This window comes from Cricetulus griseus, chromosome 5 (assembly GCF_003668045.3).
Source record: "Cricetulus griseus strain 17A/GY chromosome 5, alternate assembly CriGri-PICRH-1.0, whole genome shotgun sequence".
Taxonomy (NCBI): domain Eukaryota; kingdom Metazoa; phylum Chordata; class Mammalia; order Rodentia; family Cricetidae; genus Cricetulus; species Cricetulus griseus.
In genome coordinates this window covers 103,769,974-103,793,911 of record NC_048598.1, presented here as the reverse complement: position 1 = coordinate 103,793,911, position 23,938 = coordinate 103,769,974, and the positions used below count along the sequence as shown (strand labels likewise).

The 23,938-nt window shown below is 46.0% G+C and overlaps 1 protein-coding gene across 2 annotated transcripts in view; it reads left to right on the top strand.

Annotated features, from left to right (window-relative positions):
• Positions 1–20,002, top strand: part of Slc24a4 (solute carrier family 24 member 4) — a 134,065-nt gene extending 114,063 nt beyond the window's left edge. For both annotated transcript variants that reach the window (XM_035445738.1, XM_035445737.1), the window contains exons 13-17: positions 7,493–7,659; positions 13,692–13,806; positions 17,835–17,947; positions 18,379–18,444; positions 19,850–20,002. In XM_035445738.1, coding sequence (XP_035301629.1) covers positions 7,493–7,659; positions 13,692–13,806; positions 17,835–17,947; positions 18,379–18,444; positions 19,850–20,002 — 614 coding nt within the window. The remainder of the gene's footprint in view (positions 1–7,492; positions 7,660–13,691; positions 13,807–17,834; positions 17,948–18,378; positions 18,445–19,849) is intronic.
• Positions 20,003–23,938: the final 3,936 nt, after the last annotated feature.

The following is a 23,938-nucleotide window of genomic DNA, read 5'->3' as shown; positions in this document are numbered from 1 at the left end:
TGGTGGAGTTGGAGAAGCAGTAAAGCACTTTCACTGCTAACCTGGACCTGAGGCAGGGGGAGCCTAGAGGGGCTGGGGCAGGGATGGACTCTAGGTACGCAGCATTTGCCTTCCCCTCTCCCAGTGGTCCCTAATATCCACTGAGCATCTCTGCCAGTGGCCCCTGCTGAGAGGGCTGATTGACTCCCATTTCCCTAATGCCCAGTCTGGGATTAGGAAAGCCCCATAGAGGTGAATAGGAGCCACAGCTGTGACTGGCACCCAGGTCTGCCAGTCTGTGTCTGTAAGTGGTTGCCTCTGTCTGGGCCCTCTTTTGATGTCAGTGAAAACAACCATGGGAAGGGAAGTCCTCCTGCTAGGTCTGTGGCTGGTAAGTACTGGGTCCTAGAGCCCACTCTGCTGAGAGGGCAGGATGGGGCTGGGGAGTCCTCACAGTCCCTTGGTGGTTCTGGCACTCATCCACCACTTACCCCTTCTAGGGACTCGAACTCAAGGCAAGGCCCTAAGAGGCAGAGCATGTGTTTGAATGTTCTCCTTTTCTTAGCAAGCCTGAGGGTCCTTGAGGAGGTGGGCAGGGGTGGGCAGGACTGTTCCACAGGTGAGGACCAGATGGCTCAGAGAGGCTAAGGTCTCTGGGACCAGCCCCAAATGAGGGGACTCTGACTTCTCCATAGACAGTGGTGTCTGGAAAGCAGCACAGCTACACTCTCAAGAAGCCTAATGGGTTCCCTAAGTTGCTCATCAGTGTGAGAGGAAGACCAGGCCCTCAGGAAGGCAGCCTCCAGGGTCTGCTGCCAATTCTTCCTGGGCCTTTGGTGTCCCTGTCCCCCAGCCTGCCAGCCTACTTGTATGTCTACCCTAAGCAGGACCTGCCCCTGACCTTACTGTTGTATAATGTTTTCCCACCTGCTCTCCCATGTCCCTCTTCTCCCACCAACCTCAGCCACAGATCTCTACCTACTGAGCTCCTCTTTGACCAGGAGACAGATCTGAAGAGCTGGTACCATCTCCGATGCTTAAATAAGCCATTGGATTTAACCAAACCTCCGTTTACTAACCTGTGAAATGGAGAATACAATCTCCAAAACCTGCTACAGAAAGCAGAATATTTGCAAACTCGGGAGACCATGTAAATGCTGGACAATGACAAGATAGCATTGGTTCATCTCTCCTTGACAGCACTGTCTCCTCCCCACAGCTGAGGCCATCAGTAGGAGGAAAATTCAAAGCCTGCCTGGGCTACAAATCGAGTTCAACCTGGGCAACTCAGGAAACTCAGTCTCAAAAGAAAAAGAAAAAGAAAAAGAAAAAAGAGATATAGGATAGTGATAGAGGGCTTGCCTGGTATGCAGGAGGCCTTAGGTTCCATCCCCAGTACATATGTACTCGCATGCATGCATGTGCGCGCGCACATACACACACACACACACACACACACACACACACACACACACACACACACACACACACAACACAGGCACGGCAATATTAGACAATGTAATATAACCAAAGGCCTATACTCTTTCTTGATTAAATTTTTTTCAGAAAACATCTAGTAAAATTTTTCAACCTGATAATAAGTAGCAATGAAAACTTGCCACTGGAAGACTCAGTGGAAGACTGAGAACTTTTGTCTATCAGAAAATAGACAAAGGGTTTGGATAAATGTTTGTCTTAAGATGTACAAATGATCAATAAGTCCTAAAAGATGTTCAGCATCTAACTCATTAGAAAAATTCTAATTAAAAATGCAGTGAGGCCAGATGTGGTGGCTTATGCCTGTAATCCTAGCACTCAGAAAACTGAGGTAGAGGTATTGCAAGTTCAAAGCCAGCCTCAAGTACATGGCCAGACCATGTGTTAAAAACAAACAAAAAACAGTGATGCGCTGCTTCATACCCTTTAAGTGACTGAAATCAAAGAAGAAAGTTACTAACAAATATTATCCAAAAGGTTGGGGGAAAGGACTTCACACATTACTGGAAGAGAAGTAAAATGTTACCGCCACTTTAGACGGCACATCAGCGGGTTCTCAGAGTTAAAAAGAATTACTAAGGATCCTGCAATTCTACTCCTGTACTTCCACTGAAAACTAGATTCTTCTTCTTCTTCTTCTTCTTCTTCTTCTTCTTCTTCTTCTTCTTCTTCTTCTTCTTCTTCTTCTTCTTTCTCCTCCTCCTCCCTCTCTTCCTCCTCTTCTTTCTCCTCCTCTCCTCCTCTTTTTCTTTCTCCTCTTCTTCTTTGTGGATGTTTTGCCTTCATGTATGTCTGCACCACTGTGTGCCTAATGCAAAGAGAGGCCAGAATGTATATGTGTGTGATAGTGTGTGTGTGTGTGTGTGTGTGTGTGTGTGTGCACGCGCGCATAGTAGCCCAGAAGTAGGAATAACTTGAACATCCACTAAGGATGAATAAGCATAATATGGCCCATACAGGACCAGGGCTGCAGCTCAGTAGCAGAGCATTTGACTGCGCTTGCCTGGCAGATGCCAGGCATTGGGTTCAATACCCAGCCCTGAAAACAAAAATAAAAACGTATTCATGTTGCTGAAGATTATTCATCTGTGAAAAGGAATAAAGTATTAGAGCATGCTACATGGACACTATGCTAAGTGAAGAAAATCCAGGCACAAAGTGCCACAGTTCTATTCCATTTAGCTGAGATGTGCAGAATAATTAAACCTGGAGGTTGAAAACAAGTCTGTGGTTCCCAGAGTTTGGAGGAGGTAGGGAACACTATTAACAGGCATGGGTTTCTATCCTGGCTGGTGGAAATCATTTTGAATGCAATTGTACTGGAGATGAGACTATGTAAATACTAAAACCCACCTAACCAAACACTTTAAATGGGTGATGTTTTGATGTGGTAATTACAGAATTAGCCTACGGTGGGGTTCTCAAACTATGGTCCAGTCTAAGCAACAGATAGTTGGAAATATCTCTTTATTATCTCCTCCTCCTCCCCTCCTCCTCCAGCTTCCTCTTCTTCCTCTTCCTCCTCCTCGTCCTTGTCCTCCGCCTTCTCTTCTAATGTGTATACATGTTTGGCCTGCAGGTATGTCTGCACCACTTGCGTGCCTAGTGCATGGAGAGGCCAAAAGACGGTATCAGATCCTCTGGAACTGGAGTTACAGGTAGTTGTGAGGTGCCGTGAAGATGCTAGGAAACAAACCTGAGTCCTCTGGAAGCTCAGCCAGTGCTCTTAACCAATGAGCTGTCTCTCCCAGAAATGGCTCAGCTACTTCAGGCTGAGTGGGAGGAGCCAGAAGTTGGAGGCCAACCTGAATAACATAGGGGAGATCCAGTTTTTTGAAAAATGCAAATTCTCAGACCCTTCATCCGGACCTTCCGAAGCATCAGTCCTGCAGGCTGGTCAGATCCTTCCAAGGGACTCTGAGTTCGAGAAGCTGTGACACTGTCTCAGACATGTGGATACTTAGCTCCAGGGCCCCAGAAAATCTCTCCAGTAGCCAAGGGTGGAGTCCACCTCAGGACCACAACTTAGCCACCCCCTTAGTTGAAGTGTCTAATTAGTGCACCATCCAAATTAGTGTGAGGTTTCCATCGACTACCGAATCTGTTCTTTTCCTCTGGCATGATGGGCCATCTGTTTTTGTTACAGTTCGTTTTAAATAATTCTTGTCACATAATTAAATTGTAATGTTCTACTTCAAGAGAGAAATCAAAGGCTTAGGGAAAGAAATGAGACCTTTTCCTTGGTGTTGGCATATCCATCAGTCTGTAATGGTGCATGGGTAGGGAAGGGCTAGGCACCAGGAGGGGTTTCTAGGAGCATTGGGGTGGCTACCACTTGGGAGGCAAGAATGCTACCACTAAAGCATTGGTGCTGGATATTCCTTGGGATGGATTTCCCCCATCACCCTGTGGCCTCACAGCATTTTAGCATTATTTCTTGGTGGTGTGTGCTTGCCATCAGTCCTCATGCTGGGAGGGTGGAGACAGGCTCAAAGGTCAACGAGCTTGGAGGAAATGGCACCCAGTTCCCAGTGAGAAACTCTGTCAGAAAAAAAGCAAGGTGGGTAAGTCCTGAGGAATGACACTCAAGGTTGACCTCTGACCTATATACTCATATACAAGCATATATCATGTGTGTGCATACATACACACACACACACAACCACCACACCACACACACACACACACACACACACACACACACACACCATACACACACACACACACACACACACACACACACACACACACACACACACTCTGGTTTCATGGAATGGTATTTAGCTTTCACTGTGTGTAACCCCATTATTTTCTATTTCTTTTTAAGGAAGTACAGGTTTCCATCCACTAAAGTGATTTTTCTAATCCACCAGTATATAACACCCAATTGTTAAAAACCACAGCGGTAGAGACAGGGTCTGCTAGAGGACTGTTTCCTAGGAAACCAATGGTGGGTGTTGATGCTAACTGCTTGGGTGGGACCAAGATGAAGACAGATGTCAAAACAATATGCAAAGCCCAGACCAGCAAAAGGACAAATGCCTGATGCAATTTGGTGTCTATAACAGAAGAAATGTATCCTTCCACAGTTTCTGTGTCTATCTGTGGAGAGGTTCCTGGGTATTTAGGTGGCCAGGGTCACAATTCCCCCAAGTGAATTATTCCCCTATGCATGGAGTCTTAGAATGCCTCAGCCTTCTTCAGCAGCCCAAATGAGTTGGGATGTAGTTGGCAAGATGGGAGCCCGGAATTTGGTGCAAACCATGGGACTGAAACCATTCTACTGACGTTGCTAGGCATACCCAGTATGGAGAGGTACCTTCAGAACGAGATAGGAGACAGATGTGTTCCTGATTGCAGTATCTGGATGGATAACCAAGCTGACTTGCTGGTCTCAAGCTGACCACATTCTCTTTGCTCTTTATGGGCAGCTTAGATTAGTCTGTTGTCATTGTTGATTTGTTTTTTGTTTTGTTTTGTGTAAGTAAACGCACTTCGATTATATTTATTTGGGAAATAATATAGTGCACCTACACAGTTCTGAAACTGAGGCGCTCCAACCTACTCTGCAGTTTAAAAAACTGAGATATATTTCATATGCCATAAAATAGACCCTTTGTGGCACAGTTTTCCTTCTGTATTCAGAGAACGATGTGACCATTTCAGTATATAATTACAAAATATTTTTATTGTAAAACAAAAAAAAAAAAAATCACCAAACACCACCCACAAGTAAAGACTTCCCAGTGCTGTCTCCCTCCCTGGTGACCACCGAGCTCCTTCCTGTGTCCGGATTGTCCTGTTCCAGACGTCTCATCTGGATGGAAACTAGCGCTGTGTGGCTTTTGTGTCTGACTTCCCTGCCTGTCGTTTTAGCACTCCTCCCTGCTGAGGAATGCATGCCTCAGTATTTCAGTCCTTCTCTGGTCTTACATGCCACAGATGGCTTGTGCTTTCCTCACTGGAGTTTTAGCTGGCTTGTTTCCATTTGGGGGTAACCATGTGAGTCTTTGAGTTTTTGTAATAACATTTGTCTTCATCTATCTCAGGTGAACACCTGTATATTTATTTACTTATTTTGGTTTTTTGACACAGGGTTACTTTGTGTAGCTCTGGCAGTCCTGGAACTCACTCTGTGGGCCAGGCTGGCCTCAAACTCACAGAGATCTGCCTGCCTCTGCCTCCTGAATGCTAGGATTAAAGGCGTGCGCCACCACCACTCCCCAGCTCTGTTGAACTCTTTAGGAGAACTGTTGGACTGATTTCTAAGAAGTCTATATATTTTTTATTCACTCCCCAGTACGTGAGGGTTTGTACTTTTTTCCATGTCTTTGACAGTATTTGTTATGTTTTTTTACTATAGTCATAGTTATGGGTATGAAATTATTTTAATTGTATTTTCTTAATGACTAAAGAATATTACATTTATATATGTATTTTTTATTTTGTGTGTTGGGCATTTTTAAGTAGGCTTAGCTGTCATTTGTATGTGACACTGGAGAGTGGTCTATTCAAAACCCTTTTCTCTTGTGTGTTGCTCATGTGTGTAGGAAGTATATGTGTGTGCGGAAGCCAGAGTTCAATTTCAGGCTCTCCAGTTTAGCTAGTCTGTCTCGCTCCATGCCCCAGGAATCCCCCATGGGTCACTCTTTCCTTCTGCATTCTTTGAACTTAATCCTCTCTTTGTCTTGTTTGGGGAGGAATATAAGCTCCTGGGTTTTAAATGCTTCCCACTTCAACATGGGCATTTACAGTTAGAAGTTTCCTTTCGAGCCTGTCTCCACCACATCCTATGAGTTTTGGCATTTTACATTTTGTTTTCTGTTTCCTCCATTATTTCCTAATTTCCCTAGTGATTTCTTCTCTGACCTGTCGGTTACTTAGGACTGTGCTATGTGACTTTCACATGTTTGCAAATCACTCCAGCTTCCCTTTCAATATTGAGTCCTAATTCCATTCCTTTGAGGTTGGCAAGCACATACCGCCTGATATCAGTCCTAATCCTCCTGGGTCTTGTTTTACAGCCACACACTCAGTCCATTCTAGAGAACTGTTTGTGTGTACTCAGGGGGAGTGTGTGTGCTTTGTTTTTAAAATATTTGAGGGCCAATGACATGGCTCATAGGGTAATGGCTCTCGACATCAAGTCTGATGACCTGAGGTCAGTGACCCAGACCTACATGGTAGGAGGAGAATCAACTCCCTATACACACCAGCACTGTGATACACACCCCCATGCACCCACACAAAATAAAGACATACAGAAATGTGTGTGTGTGTATAAGTGTAATAAAATATTTTGTTTTATGGTATGTGCACATGTGTGTTGTATGGAGTCAGAGGACAGTTTTTAGGAGTCAGTTGTGTAATAAGTCACGAGAGCTTTTATCCACAGAGTCATCTCACCGGTCCCAACATGTGCCTTTCTTGCATGCACACACTGGTGCTTCCCATCAGCTTTGGGGTCTTGTGCACAAGTTCTCAGTGTGCCTTCCAGCTTCTGTTCCCTCCTCCTCTGTGCTGGGCTGTGTGCCTGGTGCTTCCCACACCCCACATCACACCATCCCTGCAACAACCAAGACAAAGAGAATGTTCTTATGAACAGATGCAGGCAGCAAGAAGCAAAGCGCTCTGCACCATGCTTGCCACGCTCCATAGGCCAGCTACTATATTGCATTGTCCTAGTTTGGCCTTTATCCTCAAAGGAAAGAGCAGAAGTGATGGAATTACTCCAGCTTTCTGATTCCAGCTCCCCTGAACCAGTGTCATCCCTACTCTTGGTTCGCCTTCTTTGTCTGGTCAATTAAGGATTACAGTGGACTATTGTTGGTCAGCCAACAAGCACTGAGTCCTCCTGCTACTCCCAGGTGACCTGATGGAGGACAATTCTGTGGCCTCAGTTACTTGGAGTCACACCAAGCTTCACTTGAAAACAATGAGCCAGGAGTGGACAAGCAACCACATAACCCAATGTCTTTCTGTCCCACCCTTTGCTCTATCCCATACCCCTTTGCAGAGGCAAAAGGCGACAAGGCTAAGTGGGTGTTCACTTGGCCCCTCATCTTCCTCCTGTGTGTCACCATCCCCAACTGCAGCAAGCCCCGCTGGGAGAAGTTCTTCATGGTCACCTTCATCACGGCCACGCTGTGGATCGCCGTGTTCTCCTACCTCATGGTGTGGCTGGTGAGTGACAGTCCCCACTCAGTCTCGTCTAAGCTTTGGTCCCACCTGTGAACAAGTCACTGGCCTTGCCGGCCTCAGTCTCTCTCTAAGTAGAAAGTGGTATTAACATGGTACTACAGTGCCCTCTGTGTACCCAAGAGTGGACACCATGCCTTGTTCCCGCTGAGATGGGAGCAGGCATTGGGAAGGGAGACATATAAAAGGCTACTCTGGTGGGATGGGCAGAATAAGAGGACACCAGTGCTGGGACCCTCATTATGAGGGTCCCCAGAGGAATGTAAAGAAAGGAAATGGTGGCAGTAAGAGACAGCAGAATCCTCTGTCAAAAAGCTGCCCTTTTCTCTCTGCTAGACATACAGGACAATTTTATAGAAGACCCATGTTGACCTCATAACATCCCCATAGGATAAATATTTTAGTGTCCCCATTTTACTGATGGAGAAACCGAGGCATAGAGAACCCACAATTGTGTGAATAGCTGGGGCTAATGATAGAATTCTAAAACCCCCATTTCCTGTAGGGGGCTTAGGAGCAATAAGAGGGGAAATGGCTACCATATGGCTGATTCCCATTCATTGTGAAGCTCATCTGTCAGTTGCATGCCCCTCGTTAAATCATTTCCTTCTCCTAACACAGAGGCCAGCATCAGGGAAGGTGAGCAGGGCTTGACTGGTGAGACCTCTGTGGGCCCAAGGGCCTCTTTCCCTTCACCCTAGAGGAAAGATGCTGGTTAGCAGGAAGCATGGGCTGTAGGGAGTCACACAGGGCCTTGCATATGCTAGGCAAGTGTTTGATACTGAGCCACATACACTGCCCAAGAGAACAGATCTGAAGCCTACTCCTTTTTCTTAAGACCATTACAATTGAGCAAGTGACTCACTGATTCAATTCCTGGAGCCAACCTGAGCCCCTCTGTGAAGCTGGGGTGGCGGCCATCACCTCTCAAACTTGTTGGCCCATAGTTAGACACCTGCTTCCCAACCAGCCACCATCTCATTTCCCTTCTTCCCAGCCTTGTGTGTGGAGAGCCCAAATGTGTCCTGAATAGCACATGGAGTGTTTTTTTAGTCTATTTGTTTGTTTGGGGGCCTGTTTTCTTGTGTTGGTATGGGAAAAGAGCTTGAAATAGTTTCTGCCCACATCCTTAGAAGATGATGACTCTTGAAGACAATAACAACCATACCTTAAAAGAATTGAATCTCACTTCTTACTTTCCCTGAGTAGAATGAAAAGCCAGCCTTTACATTTTAAAGGCACCAATGATGTTTCTTACTAAATCATATTCCCAAAACATGACAAGTTTAAAAAAAAAAATCCAGTATTTTGTGACATTTGAGTAGGCATGGGAATTAGGGAGGTCAAATTAAAGAATTTGTGAAATTCTTTCTTCTCTCCTTACGGATGTCAGTACTGTTCACTTGAGATAGAACACTCCCACCTTCAGCATCTTCATTTACAAATCCTGCTTTTGTTTTGAAAACCAGAGTCCTAGGCCAGGTTGAACTGGGGCCATGAGAGCCACCCTGCTGGGCCAATCTGACCTGTGGTATGGCTTTGAGCCTTGATGGCCTGGGTTTGGGGAAATAAAACCATCTTGATGATAAAAGCAGGTAAAGAAGACTGTCTCTGGGCTCACCTTGATCTCTAAGGTGCTCCTGCTCTGGTGGCCAATGCTTGCTTCCATTATGTCCTAATGGAGCACCAGGAGAAGAAGCCACCAGGCCATCCCCAACCCATCACCTTTAAGACTGTCACTTCCAAGGAGTTAAGAAGACCCAATTGCAAATGTTAGTGGTGCACACCTTTAATCCTAGCTCTTGGGAGGCAGAGGCAGGCTGAGCTCTGTGAGTTTGAGGCCAGCCTAGTCTACAGAGCAAGTTCTAAGACAGGCTACAAAGAAATCTTATCTCAAAAAAAATTTTTTTTAATTAAAAAAAAAAAAAGGCAATGTCAGTGTCAAGTAGAGGGCCCTTTGTATGGATTGCCCTTTCTAAAGCACAGTTGGGATCACTGCGGAACGAAGAGAAGCTGGGAGTGTGGCTCTGCTTTCCATTCAAAGCTACATATCTGGAAGCTTGCAGCACTGGGGTTAAGTCCCAGGGTGGAATAAGGTCCATGTGACATCCTTGACCCAAGACCCTTTAGTGTGTGGGCATACCTACAAATTGTGCCCATCTTCTCCCTGACACCCCACCTGGCTGTTTCTCAGCCATATGGTTCAGTAATTTAAGAAGGAGAGTCAGTTCTAGCAACTCCACAGTAGCTCAGTTACTGGACCCTTAAGGTGTTCAGTGTCACTGATTCAAAGCTCATATGTCACAGCCAGTGGCTTGGTGGAAACACCTTTGGTTAATAGTGTGGACTCAGTGATGATGACTCGGTCGTTCTTTTATCCCCCTCCTGGTCCCTCCTTCCAAGGCAGTGCATGTAGCTGTGTGCCACAGTCTGAGAAGATGAGGTGTGTCTGTCTGTCTGTCTGTCCCCACTCAAGAGCAGGGGTACCTGGTAGTGTGTTGGACCCTCTCTCAGTGTGGGCAGTATGTTCAAACTCATCTGTTTTCTTCTCCTGGGGCTGTTTCTGTAATCCACACATACTGGCTGAGCCTGGCCCTTGGGAAGCACCTTTAGTCTGGGGCTCTCAGAACCCTGACATCTGATTGCTCTCATTTTCTTGTCCCTCATAGAGTACAAACAAATGGTTGAAATAGAAGGAAACATTGCACCATGACCATGTGGCCCTGGCCAGATATTCGCATTACACTTCCTCATTTCATCCTTGCCATTGAGCCCATGAGAGAGCTGCAGCTTGGAAATGCAAGCCTGACTGTCCAAAGTCATGCAGCAGTTGCTGAGACTGGAACCATTAACTAGTGTCCTAGTTTCATTGCTGTTTTAAAAAAAATGCATGGACAGAAAGCAACACAAAGGAACTTAAGACGACTAGTCATATCACATCCACACACACGAGCAGAGAGAAAAGTGAATGCCTGGGTGCTCAGGGCTCAGCTCACTTTCTCTACTCTTTTTCAGTTCAGGACCCAAAGCTTGGGGATGATGCTGCCCATAGTGGGCTGGGTCTTCCCATGCCAATGAACACAATTAAACAATCCCCCCACACACATGCCCACAAGCCAACCTCATCTAGACAACCCCTCATTGATACTATCTTCCCAGGTAATTCTAAGGTTATCTCAGGGTTTCTATTGTTATAATGAAAAACCATGACCAAAGGAACTTCCACATCACTGCTCATCATTGAAGGAAGTCAGGACAGGAACTCAAACTGGACAGGAACCTGGAGGCAGGAGCTGAAGCAGAGGTCATGGAGGGGTGCTGCTTACTGGCTTGCTCCTCATGGATTACTCAGCCTGCTTTCTTACGGAACCCAGGATCACCAGCCCAAGGATGACTCCACCCATGATGGGATGGGCCCTTACCTATTAATCACTAATTAAGAAAATGCCCTACAGCTGGATGTTATGGACACCTTTTCTCAGTGGAGGTTTCTTCCTTTCTGATAACTCTAACTTGTATCAAGTTGACAATTAAAACTATCACGACTGAGACATGATCAGTCCTGAGGGACACCACTGTTGATGATCTCTGGAAAGAGACAAGCTGCAACCAAGGGGTAAACCAGGGTGGTCCAAAGGCCTCTAAGACTTTCTATCTGGCTGCCCCAACTCTGCTGCTAATGGCTCCAGCAAGCTCTCCAGTGTCTTTATCTCAAATGGCATTCTCTGGCCAGTAAAGCATTTGATCCAGTAGGTCTATGTCTTGGAGTTCCTTCTAAGGAAATAGAGATGACAGTTCAGAGATTGACATACAGATATGTTGATGGAAAGGAGATGGGAGCATTTGTTTGGGAGTCCATGATCCATTACAAGCAGCTGCTGTCCATGGGCATTGGTACTTAACCTCTCTGGCTCTCATTTGGCATAACAATAGTGTCCTCCTCACCCATGGCAGCAAATAATAGAATAGATAAGATTATTAAAGTGTGGTGGTTTGAAAGGGAGTGGCACTATTAGGAGGTGTGGCCTTGTTGGAGGAAGTGTATCACTTCGAAGGTGGGCTTTGAGTTCTTATATATGCTCCAGCCACACCCAGTGAGACATAGCACTTCCTGTTGCCAGTGCAATATATAGAACTGTCAACTACCTCTCCAGCAGCATGTCTGCCTGCACGCTGCCATGTCCCACCATGATGACAACAATGAACCTCTAAACTATAAGTGAGCCATCCAATGAAGTTTTTCTTTGTAAGAGTTGCCATGGTCGGGCTGGAGAGATGGCTCAGAGGTTAACAGCACCAACTGCTCTTCCAGAGGTCCTGAGTTCAATTCCCAGCAACCACATGGTGGCTCACAACCATCCGTTATGAGATCTGGTGCCCTCTTCTGGTGTGCAGATATACATGGAAGCAGAATGTTGTATACATAAATACACAACATTATTTATAAATAAATAAATAAAGAGTTGCCATGGTCATGGTGTCTCTTCACAGCAATAGAACACTGACTAAGACAGGGAGTAAGACACCTTTGTGGACTGCCTGGTATACAGGAAGTCCTCAATAGAGATCCAACAAGAAGCCATCGAAATACTAGTGAGGGATGAGTTGTAACGTACAGGCAGTACAGTGAAATCTAAGCATCACTTTAAAATGTGTTTAGGTGATGGTTGCAAGTGCAAAGGTATTCATGGTATAGTATTACATGAACCAGTTACAAAATGGGTAGTGATAATACAATCTGAACCCTCCTTTTTTCCTGCCACCCCCCCACAAAAAAAAAAAAACAAGATCAAGGATGCACAGACATCTTCAGGTGTTCCCAGACCAGCAGCTTCAGGGTACTAAGCACCTGGGAATGCAAGTTGTCAGGCCTCACACTGGCACTCTGGGATTGAGGCCTGATAGTCTGGTTCTCTTAAGCCCTCCAAGAAATTATCTATGTCCTCAAGTTCGGGACCCACCTACAGATGGAATGTGCCAATAATGGCTGTAGACGGCTCTTAAAAGATGGTAGTTAACTGTCATTTTCCTTTTTTTCTTTTTTCTTTTCTTTTTTTTCTTTTTTCTTTCTTTTTTTTTTTTGTTTTTGTTTTGTTTTTTGAGATTGAGACAGGGTTTCTCTGTATTGCTTTGGAGCCTGTCCTGGAACTCACTCTGTAGACCAGGCTGGCCTCGAACTCACAGAGATCCACCTGCCTCTGCCTCCCCAGTGTTGGGATTAAAGGTGTGCACCACCAAAGCCCGGCTTTCATTTTATTTTATAAAAATGTTTAATGCAAGGCTGGAGAGATAGCTCAGTGAATAAAAACACTGGCTACTCTTCCAGAGGACCCAGGTCCAATCACCAGCACCCACACGACATCTCACAGCTATCAACAACTCCTGTTCCAGGGGATCTGACGCTTCTCCTGGCCTCCTCGGGTACTACATACACAAAAAACTCTCAAACACATAAAAAATAAATAAAATCAGAAACAATTTTAAAGAAAGTTTTTAAAGAAATAAACAGATACTGCCTGATCAGGGGGAAAAATACATGCAAATATTTCCTTGCTGAACATGGTTGCATACGCCTTTAATGCCAGCACTGGGGAGTCAGAGATGGGAGAATCTGAGTTTGAGGCCAGCCTAGTCTGCAGAGTTCCAGGCTAGCCAAGATTACATAGTAAGATCCTGTCTCAAAAAACAATTTTTTTTTTCTTCTTCCGATAAGAAGCTGAGCCTGTAGCTCCATTGGTAGGGTACTTACCTGGCATGCATAATCCCTGGGTTCAGTCCCCAGCGCTGCATAAATCAGGTGTGGTGCTGCTTGCCTGTAATCCCAGCTTTTAGGAGGTGGGTGGAAGCCGGAAGACTCAAAGTCCCCCTTAGCTACATAGCACGTTCAAGGCCATATTCAAAATTTTTCTCCTGATTACAACAACATCACATTTAATTTAAAAGCACATAGGGTAAGGAGAGTTTCAGGGCTTTGCATTGTGAGCTCACCTGACCTCCGACTCTGGCCTCTTCTGCAGGTGACTATTATTGGATACACGCTTGGGATCCCTGATGTCATCATGGGCATCACCTTCCTGGCAGCAGGCACAAGTGTCCCAGACTGCATGGCCAGCTTAATAGTGGCAAGACAAGGTAAGGATTGAGTCTTAGCCACTAATGGTCTCTGGCAAGCTTACCGTCTTGGCTGGCTGAGTTATGGCTCTTACAAGTGGCAGTTGTCAAGTCCTGCTCAGGGAAGACCATGGCATCTAGGATTTGTCATATATTAGATGTCCTTGTAGGGAGATGACTGTTGTGTCCCTATTCCTGAGGAGACATAAACAAATATCTCTTCACACCATATAAGGCACTGATGACAGACCAAAGAAATGATTCCATTGAGGTCTAGCTTCGGGAACCAGAGAGTTTATTGGCATTACTTACACAGCATGGGGGAGGGAGGGGCTACCTACAGGACATGGGTAGCCTCCAGACAATTGCATTGCTACAAAGTCCCACCCCACCATCGATGACAACCTCAGGAAGCTGCATCATGGAATCCACGCATCACTCCCTCCTGTATTTCAGCTGCACAGGTGGGGAGGGGCATTCTAGAGCCAACAGACCTTGTGTAACCAGGAGGCAGGGGTGAGTGCTAGGGAGAGGGATGCTAGAGCCAATAGGCCTTATGTAGTTGAGAGACAGGAGGGAAAATGTTGGGTGGAATGGCAGGTGAGGGTCTGACGATCTTCATTCCTCTGCAGCTTGAACAGTCAACCACAGGTCCAACTGTATTGTTCCCCTCATTTCATTGTCATGACTACAGGCCAAGGTTATCTCTGCTCCTCCATGATGGATATGGGATGGTGTTAGTATGCCCAGAAGAAAAGGCCACACTACTACAAATACTAAGATAGACTCCCCTAGATCTTTCCAAATGTCCTACTATGTTGTTGCTTTAAAGGAGACGTCCTGAGGTTACACAGTATAATTTGGGAACAGAGCCTCAACCTAGAAGTCATACAGCAAATGAGCGATTATATGCATTAGGTACTTTTGGGCTGCTGTGGCCAAATCACCTGACCAAAATGACCTAAGGGAAGAAAGCTTTCTCTTTGCTCATAGTTCCCAGAGAGCTGAGCCCATCACAACAGGGACTGTAAGTAGAATGGGGCACTGGACGTGAGTGGTAATGCATGTTAGTGTCATAGTGGATCGGAACCAGGGGCTGGAAGTAGTGACCTACTTCCACAAGTTAGACTCCACTTCCCAATGGCTCCACATGTCTCCAAATAGGACAACCATCTGAGTAGCAAGTGTTCAGAGCATGAGCCTGTTGGAAATATTTTAGATTCAAGCCATAACAAATGTGAACCATGTCTGTCTCAGGCAGGCATCATGAAAATCCTAGACAATGGCTCTTTCCTGTTCTCATGAATTCTAGAAGATGTGAAGTGTCTTGCTTGTATATTGGTTTTCTTTTGGCTTATGAAATGACCCAGGTTGAGCAAAATGGGGAGTGATTCACAGTCCTTGACGGCAAAACCAAAGGGCTGCTAAGCCTGGCCTTTCATTCTCTGCTCCTCCCTACCAAGGAGACAGCATCCCAGAGTAGGCTAATGCATGTCTTCCTGGGAGGCAAGAGTTTGAAAGTCCATGGAAGGGGAAGGGGAAGGTCAAAAAGCAAGATTATCCTCAGGAAACAAGAGAAGAGGGCAGCACCAGGGAGAAAGGTTGACTCTGGAAATAAAGACACATTCCTCCAAGAGATGCAAAGGCTAAGACGACAGCGTGAAGAGAAGGCCCTGTGAGAGTGTGAGGTAGTCCGGTGCCTGACAGAGAGAACTAGAGGCCATTGGAGGCAGCAGCTGAGGGGAATGGAATTTAATTGGTTGACCTTTGATGTTAGAATGTTTGCTTCCTAGGGCAAATCAACACAACTGAACTTAGCCTTACTCAAAGTCTAAACCTGGAGCCTGTGGGACCTGCCCACTCTTCACATTCCAGGAAGAGCCTGCTTGGCTCATGTAAACTGCATCTCCTTGGCTTATTCAGCCTGTATCTGTACCCCTCCCCCACCTCCCCCCAGGCTCTGCTTCTGTTGTTACAGGCCATATGTTCCCTGTGTTTCTACAACCATACTTTATTCTTATAAGATTGGCTGTCACTAGATTAGAGTCCATTTAATTCGGTATAACTTTATTTGATGGCATCTGCAAAAATCCTAAATTCAGTCACCCACAGAGGCTTTGGTTAGACATGAATTAGAGGTAGGGAGTGGGCAGCTCCTTACACAAATACAGTGAGTGCAAAGAACGCTAAAGAACATGGGACCTAGCTGGCACTCAGTCACATAAACCTGGGAAAAGTTGGTCTCATGTATGCTCTTCAGCACACAGGTGACAAAAGTCACCCCTAGGTGGACACCAGGAAAAGACAACAAGACAGGAGGATGCTTGGTTTAAACACTGACTAGTAGGAAGTTGCAGTTTGGGGGGGGTCCCAATGTCAATGAAGGGTCATATTTAGGAACAAGGGACAAGCAGAGTCCTATAGTAGGACACTGTCTCACACTAGCTACAGTGCGAGAAGTGTGAATGAGGCCAGGGCCTGGGGTACAATGCTGTTATAAGATAACAGCGATGTGATCTACAGAACCCAGTGGACAAGGTCAGGGTTAGAAGCTTCTCAATGACAAAGGGCCTGTTCATCTGTGTGAAGCAGGTCCTCTGATGGGAACTTCTGCACCAGGCCTCCCTACAGGCTTCCTGTAGGTCAAAGCATAGCCATGTAAGTATTGACTGGGGTGCTCACAATATATCCAGACCCTCAGGCCCTGCACTGCCCCTGCTCAATCAGGACCTGCATGTTACAAAAACCCCAGGTGACTTGTGTGCTCATTAAGGTGTGTGTCACACAGCCCTAAGGCTCCCAGCCACCTGTGCAGCTCAGAGAACTGCCATGAGATGCACTCATCCCCCCCCCCATCCCAACATCTTTAGCCTGTTCTCACCAGGTACAAGTAGCTGGTCCCAAACCTTCACTGTACATTCCTTCAAGTTGCTAGAGGCTAAGCGCCTAGTAGACCAGGATCGTGGAGATCCAGACCTCTGAGCCCTAAGCTGCCAAGATTCTGAAGTTTTTCACACCAAGGAGGAAGAGGCATGCGCTGGGGGGTCTCCAGAGGACAGCAGTGAGAACGAGGGACAAGGAGTGGCCTGGCACACTGGAGGCTAGTGAAGAGGCAGGTCTGGCTGCTGGACGGACTTGCTGATGAATGACACAGCTACCAAAGTGATGTTACATTTTTAAGACATTTGTGTTTCAGGCTGCTTCCTTCTGGACCCACATTTGTGAGTTCCAGCTTACAATGCCAGGGTTTAGCCAACATGAGTCTTTTCTTAGAACTTGTTCTAATCTGTGATCCCCACCTCAAGGGAGGAAGTGCCTCGGCTGTGTGACCAACAGTATCTTGGACAATGGGGCAGGAAGGGGAACAATGACCTCTGATTTTTAAAGAGAAAGGTCACTCTTCAGAAACCACTGGAATATAAGGGCTGATGCTCTGTGGTCCCAGATAAGGTCACAGATGCCACTGTCTAGGCTCAAATATGCTTCATGGCTTGGTGGAAGGATGCTAGACCAGTATCCCGAGACTGGGTCTCTAGCAAAGTATTAGCCTGTAGCCACCTGCCATGTGAGAGTGATAGTCCCACCCAAGCCCAGCATAGATGAGGGAACTAAAAGAGGCAGAGCCTGTGGTAGGGCCTTGAGAAAGACAGCTAACCAACCTAAGGGGAGAATAATGGAGGGACCTGTGTGTCTCTACGAAGTCTTGACTTAGAAGTGATACCTGGACCTCTTTGTTCCTCGTCAGCTACATGGCATCTCTCTGGCTGGCAACTCACTCTCTGAGTTCCTCCTCCTAGCATTCTCCTAGTCTGGTCACCCTGCCTATACTTCCTGCCTGGCTACATCCTGCCTGTCCATTGGCCAACACAGTTTTATTCATCAACCAATAAGAGAAACATATATTCACAGCATACAGAAGGGCATTCCCTATCATAGGATCCATGAAGGATCTCCTTCCTTTGAACAGCAATGATGGAGGAGTTCAGAGAGGGAGTAGGGGTCCCCTGAGGCCATCTCCTGATGGAAGGAATGTGTTGCTTATTCCCCAGGACTTGGAGACATGGCAGTCTCTAACACCATCGGAAGCAATGTGTTTGACATCCTGGTGGGACTTGGCATCCCGTGGGGCCTGCAGACCATGGTTATTAATTATGGATCCACAGTAAGTCCTAGCACTTCCTAAAGGAAGGCACAGGTATGTTTCAAAGGGAAGGATGATGCCCACCCAGTTCCTGGAGTTCCCGGGAGATGTGCTATCCATTGTCCCTAGCACCTACTTTCTTTGATGGCTTCTAGAACAGTCTAGTATTGTCTGCAGGAGGGAGCCCCTGCTTGCTACATACTCATCAGTGTCTCTTCCTCTTGCCTAAGCCCACCAGCACCTATCCCCATCCTAGGCCACTTCCTTGATGAACCAAGTGCAGACATGAACCTATGGCTCCCCCTTGTTGGGTCCTGACCATTCCTGAATGCTCATCAGAGGGTGCCCTGTGTTTCTCAAATGAGAGAATGAATATTCTGAAGAGGGCTGGGCTTTTGGAATAGACTGGCCAAGTAACTCAAGCTTTGTGTCCTGTGTGCTTCACTTTTCAGGTGAAGATCAACAGCCGGGGTCTGGTCTATTCCGTGGTGCTGCTGCTGGGCTCCGTCGCTCTCACTGTGAGTTTTACCATTTCTAACTGGGAGCATCATACACACTTCGTTTCATCCATTCAGCCTGGCTATGTACATCTCCTGTTACTTGCCCTCTGCAGTGATGGACAAAGCCAAGGGGATGTATATAGTCAAAGATACCCCAAACCTACCTTTTCTTTTCTTCCTTCCTTCCTTCCTTCCTTCCTTCTTTCCTTCCTTCCTTCCTTCCTTCCTTCCTTCTTTTGCCAAGAACAACTTCAGCCACCATGGTACTTCATCCTGAGCAAATAAGATGTCACCAGGGAACCTGGGAGATGAGCTTGGTCAGTTAAGGCCAAGGACCTGAGTTTGAGTCCCAGAATCCATGTTGTTAAAATAAGCGTTTATAATGATGCATACTTGTAATTCAGGTGCGAGGAAAGTGGAGACAGGCAGGTCCTCGGGGGCTCTCTGGCCACCCAACCTAGGCAAATTAGAATGTTCAGTGAGAGACTCTATCTCAAAAAGAAGGTGAATAACATTTGAAGAATAACAACCAAGATTGTCCTCTGGCCTCTACATGTACCCACATACATGTGCACACACAGACACACATACACACAAAGATGTCACTAAGGTTGTCCTGTCATGTGATTATATTTCATTTCTTTCTGACTGGGCCAGTGAAAGAGAAACTCTTCTTGGCTGCTGAGCTGACAAACGGGGGGCATGACAGTCCTTGGCACAGCATGTAACAACAGTGAGATCTTTCCGGCTCTCATGCACAGACCTATGCCATGTACTTTATATCTGTGGTTTATACAGTTCCTCCCACCCCTAATGAGGAAGATACTATTCATCCCATTTTGCAGAAGAAATCAAGGCTCAGGAGTTAAGCAATTTGCACAAGGTCATGGAGTTAGCAAGTGGCAAAAATGTGGTTTGAAGCCAAGTTTCTCTGTCTTTACAGAGCTCTGTGCTCTGTGTGGAGAAGGAGAGCTGTGGTCCAGCCCAGAATAGCCTTGATTCAGGGATAAGAGTGAGGGCAGTGGGGCAGGGGAGCTTGTTCCCCCAACATATGCACAGTAAGTGGGGGAAGCAGAAGTTAACCCAGAATGGCTCAAATGAGCCTGGGAAATGTGCTGTAGAGAAACAATTATGATGCCAAGTTCTGAGGCAAAGGGGAAGATCCGGTTTCCTTAGAGAAGGGCCATGATGAGGACATGCTGTACCTGAGGAAGTGGCCTGTCTCCTCAGGAGGGCCAATGTGTGAGAGCGGCTGCTGTGGATTCAGCCATGTCATGGGACAGGTCTCAGAGTCTAGTGTCAACTAGACCAGAATCTTGACTACATCTTATAAAAAGTTCTGGAGTTCACATTATGTTTGGTTAAAAGGGCTTTTGGGTTGCTAAGCCCCACCATGCCTAGCTCTCCACCTATCTCCTTCCAGGTCCTTGGCATCCACCTCAACAAATGGCGCCTGGACCGGAAGCTGGGCATCTACGTGCTGGTCCTCTATGCCGTCTTCCTGTGCTTCTCCATAATGATAGAGTTCAATGTCTTTACTTTCGTCAACTTGCCCATGTGCCGAGAAGATGACTAAAGCTGAGCTGTTGCCCGGGAAACTGCTGTGGCCACCATGATGCTGGCATCCTCTCTCTCTCCTTCTCCACACAGGTCTCTCCTGCCTTGGCAGCTACTGTCAATTCTTTCATGAGCTGGAAGGAAGGGCCACCATGGTCTTTGTGTGGTCATGGTCCAGGCTGCTGGGCATCTGTTCCTGCATGGCATGGTCCAGGCATTATTTGAGCAGCTCCACATACTCTTGGCTGCCAGCTGCGGGGACACATCATGTCTCTTCTCTCTTGCACACTTTAGTCAACAGGACTTGTGTGTGCTGTTTGTCTTTCTGTTCCGTGAGCAGCCTCAGAAATGAGTCAGTCAGTGAACATGAGGTGTCATAGATGAGTGCAAAGTAGAATGGTGATTGGCAATTGTCACCTCTGGGCCTGAGAAGGCAGACCGTGTCACCATACACCGTGTCCAACTCTGCTGGGAACACTGGAAATTTGGAAGAGACAAGGCATTCACCTGCAGGGGATGGCGACAACTGCAATTATAGAAAAAAAATAGGAAGAGTGGAAGCATTATTTCCCAGTAGAAGAGAGAAAAGCAAGCGAACACTGTTATCCTTTTTATTGACACATTCAGAAAATGAGCAATGAAATATTAAAAATAAAACATCACATATAGATCATCATACTTGAAGAATATCATTCCGCACAAAAGGATCATTGACAGGGACCAACAAGGAGAAAGAAAACAAACAAACAAACAAACAAACAAATGAATCCTTTGTGTGTCATCTTGTGCTGGCTCCAAGACAGTTTGGTTTGGAATAGAAAAAGGTGGACGACCACACAGAAACAGGTGCTAACTCAGAGACACGGTGGGGAATGTAGTCACAGCTACACATTTCAGACCTTAGGATGCCATGCACCGCCCCTTCAGGTTTGTAACTTCTCTGTCAATGCTCTGCTTTCAAAACCACCCCACCAAGAGACCCGATTGTTTATATGCCCAACCAATTGCAGAAGTGATAGTTATGGCAAGGAGAGAGTGCCCACAAATCACTCTCCTGGTTGGCGGAAGCCAATTCTGAAAAAAACATTTCTTAGAATTTTTAGAGCTAAGTTTTTTTTTCAACTTCAGAGTTTGCTCCACATGCAAGGCCAGGGATGGGAGATGGGCCCAAGCACAGGCAAATGTGGAACAATGTCTGATTGCTTCATAGTTTTGAAATCTCTGTGTAACAGATTCGTGACTTTAAACCATGCCTGGGTTCTAATGAGAAAGCACAAATTAATTTTATATAGTGAGGGTTTTTTTATTTTTTTAATGTTTCTATTGCAAAAGTCTATCAGGCCTGATGCACTTTGAATACTGAGATATTTTGCACAGTAGAAGGCATGGGGATGTCTCAGGGTAATGAGAGGGGGATATTAAGCAATTTGAACCTTGGTTCAACTAAGGTTCAGCTGAGTCCTTCTGGGCCTGTGGTGGAATCTGTAGTGAAGTTCTCTGAATTCCAAGGGACAAAGTATTCAAGCTTGCATTCCCTAAGCAGAACTATCATGAGACCTCGCTCCCATTACCAGCCTTCAATTCGGGGTTCATATCAGTATTACTAGCTCTGGATAAGCTCAGTGGCCTTCAGAGCAAGATGGCAGAATTTCCCTTAAAAAGAATAGCTAAGCCTGAGGGAAGAAGCCTGAAGGTGCCTCGGTATGAGCTCAGCTGCAAGAGGCTTCAGAGTTGGTGTACACACACACACACACGCACACACAACACACACATACACACACGCACGCACGCACGCACGCACGCACACACACACACACACCTCCCTTTCACAGACACATACTAGCTCTAAATGCTTCTGTCTCCCTTTGAGCCTCCTAACTGCTCTGTAATATAAGTATGAACTATCCTCAGTTTATCAGCCATTGACATCAAATGGATCTAGTTTAGCTTCAGGATGTAGCAGAGCTGGGGCCAAAGGTACCCATCACCCCTGCAAGTCAGCTGGTATACCTGATTGGCCAGCCTGGCACAGTGGCATGAGTGTGACTTTACTCTTAGTGGAGATGTATGAATCTTATTTCTTGGGTCAAAACCCCATGGAATATTTAATTTACCCAGAAGTTTCCAAAATCATATTCTAATGCTTGCCCTTATTGAAGGTCCCTATCCCCCCCCAGGGAAAAGAAAAAAAAAGACCAAATGCTATTTTTTAGATGTTGTTAAGGCATAAGCTGCAGCTTCTGAGGGTCCACACTGTGTTTTGATCCTCTGGGCCTCGTATAGCTTTCAGAGAACATCCCAGCAGCCTGCCCCCTCCTTCAAATCTGATGGATGCTATAAAGTGTCTCACAACCACAGTTAGAAATAGAAAATTATGCTTTAGGTATGTAGGGCATGCCTCTTGCTAGTTTTCTTTGGTCTTTAATGTGCCAATGTTCCTTAAAGGCCCTGGGCATCTCTCATGTCTAGGAAACTACAAGCTGAAAGTAAAAGGTTCTGTTTTTAACTAAATATTTTTTCCTCGTGAGTTTCAAGATTCATTTGGTAATATAGGCCTGTGTTTTTAAAACCATGCCTCCATTACTGTACAGAATCACCTTGTTTTATCCCTAAAGTTAAATTAGCATGGTGTAATTACTTCTACCAAAAAAAATAGACAAATAAAAATTTAGCGTTTTTCCCTTCAGAGGCAGAAAAACAAACGCAAACTGCTGTGCTCAAATGTCTCTCTTCTGGCCTCTCTCCTCCCAGAATCCTTTGTAGGACTGAGGTGGGGCAGCCTGTGGAGAGAGACAATGGGATTGAGAAGGGCTTTGATCATTACTCTTGGGAAAGCAGGAGAGTCCAGCACAGCACTGGAAGCTTGCTCTCTGTGGCCTCACCCTCCTCTGAGTATAAAATTAGGCTGTTCTTGCCCCATACCCTAGATCAGTGGCCTTCTAGTCCACCTTGGCTTGTCTCCCCCTGGAAGTCACCAGTGAGTAGCAAATACCTTTAAACCCACCAACGCTCTGATGTCCACCTACACCCTATCCCAATCCTGCCTGGGCTCCTGAGGGAAGGCTTGATCTTCTCTTTTCCAGTTCATCCTCAGTTCATCAGCCATTGACATCAAATGGACCTGCCTTTCCCTCCTTTGTAAGTTACCCTTGTAAATGGATGGAAAAAGATGGCTGTGCTCTTGGTAGGTGCTTAAGGGACAAAGAACTTGCTGTTTAGTTTAAATAGCCAAGAGATTGAACCCATCAGCCAGATTTTAAATACATGCCAGAAGTGCTCCGATGTCTCCCAACACAATCTTTACAGGAGTCATCCTTCTCTGAGGCAGTAAGCAGATGTACCCAGGACACCTGAATGCATCCGTACCTGGGGATAGCTCAGATACCATGTCATGTCCATAGATATGTCTAGAAATTTTTAAAAATGTTCTCTGGTTAACTCTTGAGTGACAAGAAATCTTGATTCCTACCAGTTGGCAACCTAAGACCTTGCCTCCCTGAGCCTAGATCTCTCTGTCCCAGTGTAGACGCACTCAGAGAGCACCCCTACCTTCTCCAGGTATGAACACTCTACCTTGGTTCTATGGTCTCTGCAGCTTATCCCATCCCATGAGCTCCTCAAGGGCCATACCCCAACTAGATAGGTTTCCTCAAAGTCTAGAGCAGTGGTCCAACCTTTGTGGAGGGAAGGGGGTCAAATGACCTTTTCACAGGGGTCGGCCTAAAACCATCATAAAACCCAGATATTTACATTATGATTCATAACAGTAGCAAAAGTACTGTTATCAAGTGGCAGCAAAAATAATGTAATGGTTGGGGTCACCACAGCATGAGGAACTGTATTAAAGGGTTGCAGCATTAGGAAGTTAAGAACCACTGATCTAGAGAAGGAGCCTTTCCTATTTTATATTTTTGGTTGTGAGCCTAGCCTTTAATGGCTGAGCCGTCTCTCCAGC